A 13,065-nucleotide genomic window follows, 5' to 3' on the forward strand; every position below is an offset into this window, starting at 1 on the left:
TCATAGATAAGTTCCCCTATAAGCTTATCCATAAGGCGGGAAAACAGAACATAGTGGCGGACGCCTTGAGTCGGAGGGTTGCACTAATAAAAACAGTAAACCTGGAGACCGATTGTTTCGAACACATCAGAGGAGAGTACCTGGCGGATCCTGACTTTGGAAGTATCTGGGAGAAGTGCCAGCGCCAACCTGGGGATGGGGCGTATCACTTGATGGATGAGTATCTAATGAGGGGCAACCAACTTTGTTTACCCTGCACTTCTATCCGCGAGAAGGTGGTCCGAGATCTACATGGCGGATCCCTAGGGGGACATTTTGGGCGAGACAACACATATGCAGCAGTGAGTTCCCGTTATTTCTGGCCCAAAATGAGAAGAGATATAGGGTACCTGGTAGAACGATGCTATATCTGCCAGACCGCCAAGGGACACGCTACAAATGTTGGCTTACAGCTACCCTTGCCTGTACCAGAAACCATATGGGAGGATCTGTCCATGGATTTTGTCCTAGGGTTACCCAGAACTCAGAGAGGCATGGATTCCATCTTCGTGGTTGTTGACCGGTTTTCGAAAATGGCACACTTCATACCATGCCGTAAGACTAACGACGCCTCAGCGACTGCCAAGCTATTCTTCAAAGAGGTTGTCAGACTACATGGTGTACCAAAGAGCATTGTCTCAGACCGTGACACAAAGTTCCTGAGTCACTTCTGGCGGACCTTGTGGGCTCTTTTTGATACTTCTCTGAAGTTTAGTACCACCGCCCACCCTCAGACAAACGGACAGACAGAAGTGGTCAATCGGACTCTGGGAAACTTACTGCGCAGCAAATGTAAGGATAAGCCCAGGATGTGGGACGTGGTTTTGGCACAAGCTGAGTTCGCCTACAATGGATCTGTACACTCGGGAACTGGGAAGTCACCCTTTGAGGTGGTATACACTAAGACCCCGAATCACATCCTTGATATAGCCCATCTTCCCAAAAAAACGTGACTGCAAACCAGCTAGCCAAAGACTATGTCCAGTTGCACCAAGAGGTGAAGGAGACTCTTGAGGAGAGAAACCAGAATCTAAAAGCTAAGGCGGATGAGCACCGCAGGGACCTACAGTTCGAAGTGGGAGATGAGGTTATGGTTCACTTGGGAAAAGAGAGACTCGCCAACGCCACAAGCAGCAAGCTTCGACCGAGAAAATACGGGCCATATAGGATCACCAAGAAGGTCAATGCCAATGCCTATCACATAGCTTTGCCAAATTGGCTTGGTAAAGTCTCACCGGCGTTCAATGTTCGTGACCTTAGCCCGTGGAAGTCAGATGGCCCTTAAATAAAAAGACTATTAAATTTTAAATTTGATAAACATATTGCTTTATAACCTATAAATTAAATACACAAAATTATTGTATGCACATGTTATTGAACTGTGTATTTAATTAACTATCTTATTGAGTCGGCAACTCACCCCTTGTCACCACCACTTTTCAGGAATAAAAGGCTAGCGAAGCTCGTATGGATCAGCCAGTATGTAGAGTCGTCATTATTAGGTTTATATTATGAATAGTATAGCTTGTCTACACTTTTGGTCAATTTTAAACGTTTGTTTTATTTATTTGAACCTATTAGATTGCAATTATAAAGGTAATGGAACCGCGCTTTTGAGTTTTGTTAATATATTAAATGAAATTTAGTGTTGGTCTAGAAATTGATGGCTTTTTAAAAAAGGTATTACAACACAGAGCTTTGCCAATGGCATGAAAAAACTCAAAGGAAAACAAGCTAAACGCAAGCTCGTTAATTGTTATCCCCTGCCTAGGTCTCCAAACCCTAGCCATTTTGTTCTTCATTACGCTAAAATTACTTGTCTTATGAGTTGTGAAACATCCCACCATACGGAGGCTGTTACCTTATGTAGTATCAGTTGGGATTGTGAAACCCAGGTCGATGTTGTCGTATTCCCTGTCATCGATGTAGAAATTGACTAAATTGGATTCCATTAGGATTGAATAATGAAAAGATAAGACAATGAATATAGCAGGAGCAAAACAACGAGAAAGAAAAACTGCCGAAGTGAAATATAGGAAGTTAAGTTTATAAAAGGCGGTTGTAAAAAATATTCTTACATAAAAATATAAACACTCTTATCAAGAAGAGACAAACAACATATATATAACAAATTTAGTTCACTACAAGAAATCCTTGTTTATGTGACAATAATTTAACCGTCGCATATTATTTATGACATTAATTTTTTAATTGTCACAAAAATTAAATGGGTGACGATTTTTATAAAATTATCATAAATAAATAAATGAATTTGTAACAAGAAGTCTTTACTTGTAACTAAAATTTATATGTGACCATTATAATTGTAACAATAAATATAAAAAATGTTAAAACACATTTATTATTATCACAAATATGTATTTTGTGACTAGTTAAAAGAAATTATCATAATTTCTTTATTAATTTTGTGTCAATAAATTTTAATTATAACTAAATATTTTTGTTACAATTAATAGTTGTAATAAAAATATTATAAATATGTGATAATATATTTATAATTGTTATAAAATATAATTTTGTAACTATCTAATATTATTGTCACAAATTATTTATTAATTTGTGATAGAAAAATTTGAAATATTTTTGTTTCAATTAATAGTTATAACACAATATGTAAAATTTAATTTTTTGACAACTTAAAACTTTTATTAAAAAATTATTATCTAATTTTGTGACAATAAAGTAAATTTTCTAATTATATTTTCAATAAGCAAAACAATTTTTTTTAGGGTAAAGTTCAAATAAAACCCCTGTGGTTTCACTAATTTTCAAATAAAGGACTGTGGTTTACTTTTTGTCAAAACGATGACTGGGGTTTTCAACTTTAGCAAAATAACGACTTTTTCGATTGATACTATTAAAATCACCCATAACAACTTCAAAAATGACATATTTTAAGAACTACTAATATTCTAAGCAACTTTTTTATTTCGAGATTATTTAGATGATGTTTGGTAAAGAGAGAGAAAGTTAATGTTTAGAGAGAGAAAGTTCCAAAAAAGATGATTTTATAAAATCGAAAATGTAGTTCCATAGAAAATATGACATTGAACAACTTTAATTCTTGAAAATTTTCATTTTCAAGTCGTTAAAGATAGTTTTATTGCATTATTAAAAGTATAAAACCTCAGTCCTCGTTTTGACAAAAAGTAAACCACAGTCATTTATCTGAAAATTAATGAAATCACATGGGTTTTATTTGAAGTTTCCCCTTTTTTTTTAACTTAAAATTCCTCTTATTTTTTTTAGGAGTGTCCGCCTCTTGTGGGAGTTTTAGTCTCCGTCGACGTGTGGGAGTCTTAGTCTCCATCGACCTCTTATTTTTTAGGGTTTGTTTAGTTATCGTCCATTGCCGGAGCCATCTAGCCTCTCCCGATGTCTAATATCGGAGTTGGGGGTGAGTTTTGGGGTGGCTGGAGTCGGGATTAGGGGATAAGGGTTGAGCGAACGGCGGAATCTATTCTTCCTCGGGATCATTTTCGCCGTCTTCGTCCAGGGGTCAGGAGGCGATTCAAATCGGAAGAAGGGAGGTGTGAGTCTTGGGTTAGCTGGAAGGCTGGGATTTCTGTACCGAATTGATTTGGGAGCAGATTCACAGAAGTGGGGAAATGGAGAATAGGGGAGGGCACGACAGCGCCGAAGGAGAAGAAGATGTTGGCATCCATTTGGGTCTGGTAGTGCCTGCAGAAGAGGGATCGAGAAGCAGCCTGTGTTTGGTTGGGAGGTTGATTTCGGCAGTGGTATTTTTAGAAACGGCTGATTGGAATCCAAGTGAGATCACTGATTGGAATCCAAGTGAGATCAATGTTATCTACTGCAATCTACCAAAAGCAACTACATCTATCAAATGCGGCTAAGGCAGCTCATTCTCCAGGTGAGATAGTTAACTATTTGGTTTTTTATACTTATAGAATTGGTGGGATTCCATATTGGTTTCATCAGATATGGTCAACAAGCATTCAACTATGTCTTGCCTTAGCTATTATCTATTATATGGTTGGGTTGGAATCTATTGCAGCTTTTATCGCCATTGTTTTGACCGTTCTTACAATTTCTCCCATGGTTAAAACACAGCTTAAATATCAAAGGAAACTGATATAAAAACAAGATGAGAGGCTTAAGGTCATTACAGATGCACTAGCTATAATATGAAGTTGGATGCTTGGCAAACACATGTAGAGAATCTTATTAGTGGATTAAGAGAAGAACTTCATTGCATATCAAAATAACTACTACAAAAAGCATAATATATGGTTTTGTTTTGGTCATTCCTTGTTCTGATACCAGCAGTTACATTTTGGACATCTTATTTCCTTAGAATTTCACTCTGTACTAGATGCACTTTAATTTTTGATGCTCCATTTTAGTTTTCCCTACTGCAATTTACTTTTGTGTTCTACTTTACTTTTTGTTGCTCCACTTTTATTTTTACTGCTGCTGCACTTCAATTTTTCCTGTTGCATGTCATTTTTGGTGATGAATTTGACTTTTCCATTCTGCACTTTAATTTTGGGATAAGGTACCAAAATAGGCTTATGGATTTCGGGGAAGTATTAATTTAGGCTCAACGTACAAAATAACATCAATTTAGGCTTGACGTTTAAAAATTAGTATCAATTAGGCCTCAATAACAGAACGAGACACGTCATTGATATTACTCCGTTATGTTCTGTCAATTGTACATGGAGGGAGAAATCAGAACTTAACGGAGTAATAGGAATGCCGTGTCCAATCCGTTACCGAGGCCTAGATTGATACTATTTTTTAAACGTTAAGCGTATATTGGTGTTATTTAGTACTTGAAGCCTAAATTGATACGATAGGCCTATTTTGGTACCTTATCCCTTTAATGTTTGCTGTTGAACTTTGGTTTTGTTACTGCTGAACTTTAGTTTGTGCTATAACACTTTATTTTCACTGCTACATTTAAATGGTTGCTGCTGAACTTCATTTTTGCTGCTGCACTTTAATTTTCACCGCTGCACTTTATTTTCGCTGATGCACTTTATTTTAGCTACTACACTTTAATTTTCACTGCTGCACTTTATTTCGCTGATACAATTTAATTTTTCCTGCTGAACTTTATTTTGTCACTGCTGCTACACTTTAGTTTTTGCTCCAGCACTTCATTTTGGCTGATGTATATCATATGTTTTGAAAATATGGTGAAAGAAAAGATGGATGAAGAACGTGCCAAGTTAGATGAAGAACGAGCTAAGATGAAGAAAGAATTTCAAGATAAGATGGAAAAGCAATTGCAAATGATGATGCATGCAAAGTTTTCCCAAGTTTTGTTTCCAGCTGAGACTCTTGACTCTTTTAATTCGGATGAATTCCATTGATATTTTATTTTTCAAGATTAGTTATGTTGCTTAGTTATTTGCAGTTTAGCTAACATGTTGTCTTTGACATTTATTTTGGTTGTTGGATTGAAAAACACTTCTGGTTGTTTATCTAATTTGGGTTTGGAACTGAATTATAGGAAGTTCATTTTAATTTACCTTCTACGCTGCTCGATTACTTGTTGCAAGGCTATATATATTTGTTCTCTATTTCTTTCTACAGTTTAAAGCGTCTTGTTGCTAGGATTATGTACAACATTGTTATGGAATTAGTGTGGAAAAGGATTAACATTACTAATAAGAATCAACAAAGCACTTAAAGTGGACTTCCGTCTCTTTCCTGCTCCACATTGTTATTCATATGATCATTGTTGAAAATGAAAATGAAATTTGGAGATGTGTTTTCATTTTTTAGGTTTCTAGCCAAGGAGCCGAGTAATGTGCCAGCGCTACTAACTGAGTGCCAACAGAAAATAAAAATGTAAGTCCTGTTCTAGCCCAGCATGTTCTTGAATTCATGTGGAGTCTTGTTCTGCAGAAGTGACAGCATAATAAATTTGCGGAGGACAGAAAACTGACATAACCACTTGAGGGAGACTTAGGATAAAAAAGAGTGAACCGTTCAATTTGAGGGTTCGGGAGTCTTGAAAGCTGTTGGGGTGTAATGGTTCGTCGGTCTTGGCTACTGGATGATTAGATAAATTTATCGTATCAATCATTATTTGGGAAAGAATTGGTGCAAAACATGGTAATATATTTTAGACATGTGCTTAATTATTGTTCATTGTGGTTTGGTAATTGTGCTTAATTTACCCTTTTGTGGTTGAATTTTACAGTTGGTACTTCGATTTGCAAATTGCTTCCTTTTACCTCTTTAGAATAAAGATAGTATTGCCAGCGTGCAAAGTGTAAACCAGTGCCACCTGATCACTTTTACTGGATATTATATTTTTCGTAGCATATATAAGAGGCTTGCATGGTGGGAGCTAATGTTTTGGGTGGGGAATATTTAGATGGTTGAAAGTTTTGGACCAATTTCTAGACGACTCAATTGGGTGGTTGGTCATTAATGGCTATGTAAATTGATACTTTTATTGAAATCATTGTATTATTTCAAATTTAATCAATAAAATATTTTGTTATTTATGTATATTTATTTTATTCCTAATTAAACTAACTAATATAAAAAAATATATAAATAAAATTCTCATTCGTGACAATAATTAAAGTGACATGTAAACATTGTGACTCAACAAATTGAGTTGCAAAATTATTGTTGTCATTGATATGTATTAGTTACAATAACTTATTTTACAGATCTATATATATGACCAAGCAATATTGTCATAAATAGTTTTTGGTGATAAATAAAAATTATAACAAAATCGTAATATGCAATTGTTACAATATAAAGATAGTGTCAGATTTATATATGTTACAATTTTAACGGGTTAATACACATATTTGCCCTTGTATTTGTTCGTTTAAACAGATTTGCCCCTATATCAAATAAATACACAAATATACCCTTAATTTTTTCAAATTCCAGCAAAAATGCCCTAATCTAAACGGTTTGCTTATTTAGCATAACACCGTTAATCTAGTCAGCACATCTATTAATACACCACCAATTAATAAATTACACATCATTAAAATAAATTTATACCCTAATAAAAATTATAACACATGGCACACCCAAACCCTAATTTACCCGCTGAATATGTAATGACCTTTCACTTTCATCTTCATCTCTAGGAAGAAGAACTAAGGCGGCTGGAAAATGGAGGATAACAACGACGCTTTCGACCATGAACGATGATGGTTTCTTCTCTGGAAAACGAGGAAGCAAAGGATCCGGTCATGTCTTTTTAAATTAGCCCGACCACTGGATCCAGAGCATCAGAGATTTACTCGAGGTCCCGCTTGGATTCTCCTGACCCATCCGTCATGGACCCAACAATCCCTCAAGGTCCCGTCCTGGCTAGCGATTCGCTCAATTTGGTGTCGGATGCTTCTGGGGTGTCGAATTGGTATTCCAGAGAGTTCCTGGTGTAACCCCAATTTTAACTGTCTCAAATATTTTTTTTGTGACAACTAAATAAGGTTGTCACACGATTTTAGTTTTAATTAAAAGATAATTTGTGACGACATATTATTTTTGTGACAATATTTTACTTTTCAGTTACAATAAAAGTTGTCACAATTAAAAGGAGTGTGACAACAAACTTATTATCACAAAAAATAAAAACTTTTGTGACAATATTTTAAAGTCACATTTGCCAAAAAGTATTAGCAACAGAGTTTTACGTGACAACCCTCGTGACACCTACTTATCGTCACATATATTGTTAAGTGACAATTTTTTCAGAGTTTGTGACAATATTTGTTGTCACAAACAACTTGATTTCTTGTAGTGGTTGTTAATATTTAATAAAAGAAATTAAACTATATTAATAACACCTTACAAATCTTTTAAAAAAAAAACACCTTAAAAATCTTTTAACATAATTAATATTTAGAATGTACAATCTAATTTTTTCATGGGAATATTTTTTTTTTTAAAAGTTACAATCTAATATTCAAATAATTGTAAATCAAGAGTTTTTCTTATGGTGAGGTTTTTTATTATATAAGAATAAAATAGATTTGGATTTAGACCCTTACCAAGTAAATTTGTATTAATATATTATTTTGGAGGGCAAGTTTCAATCTTATATAAAAAAACTTAAGTTTGCTTGTCCTTTTTTTATTCCATGTATATCTGAGGAAGGTGGTATCTGTTAAGGGTATCTTTATCTTTTGCTCACATAAAGTTGATGGTCAGTTGTACTGGTGTATCAGAATGAGGGATGCCAACACTTAACTATCCATAGGTAGCTTCGATATCAAACTCTTACCTGTTTATTTTTTAATTATCTGTACTCGTCACATTTTTCTACTGGGTAACTTTTTTGCATCTCATACCCGTCACATTTAATTCGGATACCCTTACCCAAGAATCAATAAATAAAACAAAAAATATTACAAATTAACCAAAGTATAACTTTAATAATCATCCATCTAAAAGTTGAACAAATTGAACCTTAATCAATAACAATAAAATATGTTTAATGATACCATTCAATGGTTAAAAAATAAAAAGTTGGGATTTGAATCTCACATCTTACATCTAAAAGCAATAATATTTTTTAATATATAAAAGATTTATAACGGATACCCTTTGGGTATTCTCATATCTATCTTATACTCGTTTCATACAATTTTATATAGTGTATGAATAGTCTCATTATAATCAGGTAGTTTCAGGTACCCACAAATACAGTACCAGTTGTCATCCCTAATCTACAAACCCTATGAATATAACTACGCATGAAGTACACCGCCCAATCAGATACTACTATATGATGGTAACTTTCCATTTCACGTCTTGATTCATACTAGGGATGGTAACAGGTAGAGTACTTGCGAATAGTGTAAATCTCAAACCCTTATCCGTTTATTTTTTAATTACACGTTCCCGTCCTTTTACATAGGGTATCCTTATCTGTTAAAAATCAATAAATAAAACAAAAAATATTACAAATTTAATAAAGTATAAATTAAATAAATCATCCATCTAAAAATTGAAACAATTGAACCCTAATCAATAAATATAAAGTAATTTAGTGGTATTGTTAAAGAACAAAAGGGCGATGTTGAAATATAACGTCATAACCGGTCTGATTCTTCTCACCTGACCCTAAAAAAAATAAAAACATTTATCTTGAAATTGAAAATGAAAGATTCTCTGTTGTATTTCATATTTCTACCTTATAAAAGACCGTCTCAGCCTCCGTCTTTCTCCATCAGCTCATCCAAAAAACGTTTCAAGCTCTCAAACTCAACCCCCTGCTTCTTCTTCTTCATCAATGGCGCTTCGTAAATTGTTCACAAAGCGTCTCTCAGGAAGTTACACTGCAGTGTCTCTTCAACATTCTCCAATCTCTTCCCCTGCCTCATTACAACCCACAGTACCACCAAATGCAGCCAAATCAAACATCCACAAAGAGTATCTCAACCCATCGGAATCCTCAGAGAGAGGATTTTTCCATGGTTTCCTTCACAGGAGATCAATTAACCAGCTGCCTAAGTTCCTTTCCATGCCTATCAGGGAGAAGCTGAAGGAGAAGGAGAGACTCAAAAGCATCACTGGAGATGGAATCTGCTTCGATGGACTAGCTCTTCCGCCTCCAGCAAAGGAATCAGAGGCTACAGATCTAAATTGTTTCAGAATATCAGTTGAAGAAGCCAGGAAAATCTTGAGGCTGTCTCAGATGGACAAACTGAAATTGAAGCTTAGGCAGATTCGGGAAACCTCAATTCAATATCATGAGTTCGTTCAGATCTGTGTTGAGGAGTGTGGAAACGAAATCGAAGGTGTTGAGTTTGCTAAGACGTTGGATCAGTGTGGAAATGTGATCGTTCTTGGGAGTATTGTGTTCCTCCGCCCGGAGCAGGTATAACTGGTTATTGTTTTGTTTCGATTTTTAATTTAGATGTTTTTAATTTTAACGGTGATATCAATTGGATTTTGTGATTCAATTAATCATATGAGTGTTGGTTCAGTCGAGAAAGGCAGAAGAAGAAAATAAGTAGGCATGCATAATAGGTTCGAGATAAAATTTATTTTTTATAACTAGATTAAAATAATATGTACTAATATTCGGAACTAGGCTTAATTCTTTCTTCACCTTTAGGGATAAGATATCAAAATAGCCTTAAGGTTTTTAGGAAAGTATAAATTTAGGTTTCATGTACAAAACAACACCAATATATGCTTAACGTTTAAAAAAATGTACCAATTTAGATCTTGATAGCAAAACGTGACCCGTTATTCATATTATTCTGTTAAGATCTTTCAATTGTATATCGAGAGAGAAGCCAAAACTTAACGGAATAATACAAATGACGTGTCACATTTTGTTATCGAGCCGAAATTGGTACTCTCTTTTAAACATTAAACCTGTATTAGTGCTATTTTGTACGTCAAACCTAAATTGATACTTCTGTAAAAACTTTAAGTCTAGTTTAATACATTTTCCCTGAACTAATAGATTATTTAAAATAAGTTGACAGTCAATTTTTATGAGACGAAAAATATATTAAACTTAGAAACTAACATGTTTCAACAGAAAAGAGCCATCAATTATTAGAAACCATGTTAATTTGACAACAAAATGACAACATAAAAAACTAAATTATGCTTGAAATATTTCACTCCAAATGAAATGTCCCTCTTTAAATTTTGGAATGACATGTTGTAGTTAGTCCTTATCTCATGTCTAATAAAAGGCTGCAAGTGACTTTCATGCAATCCTCTTATGTGCACTTGATTCCCTCCTAACAAACAAACAAATATAAAATTGTGCTATTCTGATTAACCCCATTAAAACATTTTATTTTCTATGTTTGACAGGTGGCTAAATCAATTCAGAACATAATTACCCAGTCAATAGTATATCCTAATGACTCAAAAAGAGAGCAATTGAAAGAAATGGAGCTACAAAAGGCCATGATAGACAAAAAGGCTCGAGCCCAAGTTCGGGCAGAGCTATATTGTGGACTTGGGTTCTTAATAGTTCAAACACTTGGGTTCATGAGGCTAACATTTTGGGAACTCAACTGGGATCTTATGGAACCCATTTGTTATTTTGTAACCTCTATTCACTTTGGCCTTGCATATATGTTCTTCCTGAGAACCTCCATTGAGCCTTCATTTGAGAGCTATTTTCAGAGCAGATTCAAGACAAAGCAGGAGAAACTTATGGAAATTCATAATTTTGACCTTCGTAAATATAATGAACTCCGAAAAGCCTTACTCCCATTTTTATAATCCCGGAAACGGAGTTTGAGCCCATTGATGGACATAATAATGATATGTCCGAGTAATGAAAATATTAGAAAGACAGAAATAAAGTTTTGGTTATAGTTTACAAGTACAGACACCTGTGGACGACAAGTTTTTCCATTTTAGTCGAAGGTTTTAGTCCACTTGGTGTGGTAGCAAGATGTAAAAGTAAAGAATAATAAATGAATACATGTTATGTACATGTAATTATTAGGATGTGTTTATGAGTTTCTTTTTTAATAGCATTCTGTTACCATTAACAGGTCCATTTAGTTTACCTTCTCTATGATGTCGTTGTTGGTAAATCAAACAGTGATAACCAAGACTCTAAAAAGGTAAACATGGGGAGAAAAGATGATAACCAAGACTCTAAGATATACAATCAGATAGAAATTGAGGAATTTTTAACATGAGAAAAAGTCAATTAAAATTGAAACTCTTTGGCTTTTATTGCCACCCAAAAATAGTATAGGCTCAAAGGAATGGAATATCCAAATTGCCTAATTGACAGGTGCAAGATACATACCATAGATGTAGAGGACTTCCTTGGTGAGAGTCATGATAAACTTTTACTTTCTTTGTACAATGCCATTTCTTCATCCTCCACAATTGTTGTTGTCACATTTGCCCAAACTTTACTGCTTTTATCTCTGCCCTGTTTTTAACTATTTCCTCCACTGATTCATAGGACAACAATTTCATCACTTTTCCCCTATTCTCAACCATCACCTAGGAGGGATGGTTTTCGCCGGAAACATTCTGCAATAAATGCTAGATTATGTATTTTTTTCTTCTGATTTGGTATGAGTGCTAGAAGATCTAGTGAAATACTCCAAAAAAATTTTCTTCTATCTCGTAATTAATTAGATTATGTATTTTTTTCTTCTGATTTGGTATGTAGTTCATGGTTTTGTACGACGGGCCATGTTAGCCGACCCCGAATCATTTCGGGACTAAGGCTTTGTTGTTGGCAGACTTTAAGAGAATTCGAACCACTTCCATCAGTTGCACAAAAATTGATGAGCAGCAGCAGCTAGCATTACCAAAACTCAAAATGAACTAGTTCTAATAAGTCCAAACCTGCATATGCTTAATTCAGACCTCTCTTTCTTTCATCAGTTCCACTTTCAAATACATCGTCTATGGCTTCGGTTGCTTTTGTCCTATTTGCACTACATAATATACCCTCATCTTCTCCAACATCCTCTTCTGCATTTGAGAAAAATATTATTTCCTTTATGTTCAACATTTCCTCCCCTACTCTCTTTTAATACTGCAAACAAACATTATAAAAAGAACATCATGACAAATACAAGTTATTTGAATTTACTATAAGCAATTAGCAACTTCTTATTCCAAAGTTATTAAATTTAATTCAACGACTCTAACTATTTAAATTACAAAGTGAAAATTTAGGATTCTTTTATACTAATATGATGTTGTAAAATGGGATTTATGGAAGTACTACTGTCATTAGATACTATGATTTTGAAACAGTAAAGAGGCAATTTGGAGAACTAACCTAGTAATGAGTCAAAGTCCAACTCCCACTCCAACTACATGTGGGAATTGAATCTTTGCAGCATTATTTCCCCTGTTATGTTTACAGAATAGAAAATGTAATAAACAATTAATGAAATAAAGAGTAGTTAACATTAAATTAGAAGAGGAAATAAGCCAAGCAGGTCTTTTAAGATCAAGAAGAACACTATCTTCAACATCATTGTTGTGAAGACGCTTCAACATGTTGGGGTTTATAAACCGGAGAGTGCCATG

The 13,065-nt window shown here is 34.4% G+C and overlaps 1 protein-coding gene and 1 long non-coding RNA gene across 3 annotated transcripts; both read left to right on the top strand.

Moving 5' to 3' along the window:
• The first annotated feature begins 3,323 nt into the window (after window positions 1-3,323).
• Window positions 3,324-6,552, top strand: LOC136222016 (uncharacterized). 2 transcript variants are annotated; one of them, XR_010685464.1, is made up of 4 exons: window positions 3,324-3,934; window positions 5,238-5,360; window positions 5,818-6,150; window positions 6,239-6,552. It is a non-coding gene; the product is annotated as an uncharacterized lncRNA (long non-coding RNA). The 2 variants fall into 2 exon arrangements; XR_010685463.1 differs by lacking the exons at window positions 3,324-3,934; window positions 5,238-5,360 and having other exon boundaries at window positions 5,376-6,150.
• Window positions 6,553-9,259: 2,707 nt separating this feature from the next.
• Window positions 9,260-12,542, top strand: LOC136224351 (calcium uniporter protein 4, mitochondrial-like). Its single transcript, XM_066012677.1, has 2 exons — window positions 9,260-9,898; window positions 10,858-12,542. Exons 1-2 carry the CDS (start codon window positions 9,311-9,313, stop codon window positions 11,272-11,274), a joined length of 1,005 nt encoding a protein of 334 aa, XP_065868749.1. The 5' UTR covers window positions 9,260-9,310; the 3' UTR covers window positions 11,275-12,542.
• The last annotated feature ends 523 nt before the right edge of the window (window positions 12,543-13,065 follow it).

Source organism: Euphorbia lathyris, chromosome 3, assembly GCF_963576675.1.
Source record: "Euphorbia lathyris chromosome 3, ddEupLath1.1, whole genome shotgun sequence".
Classification (NCBI taxonomy): domain Eukaryota; kingdom Viridiplantae; phylum Streptophyta; class Magnoliopsida; order Malpighiales; family Euphorbiaceae; genus Euphorbia; species Euphorbia lathyris.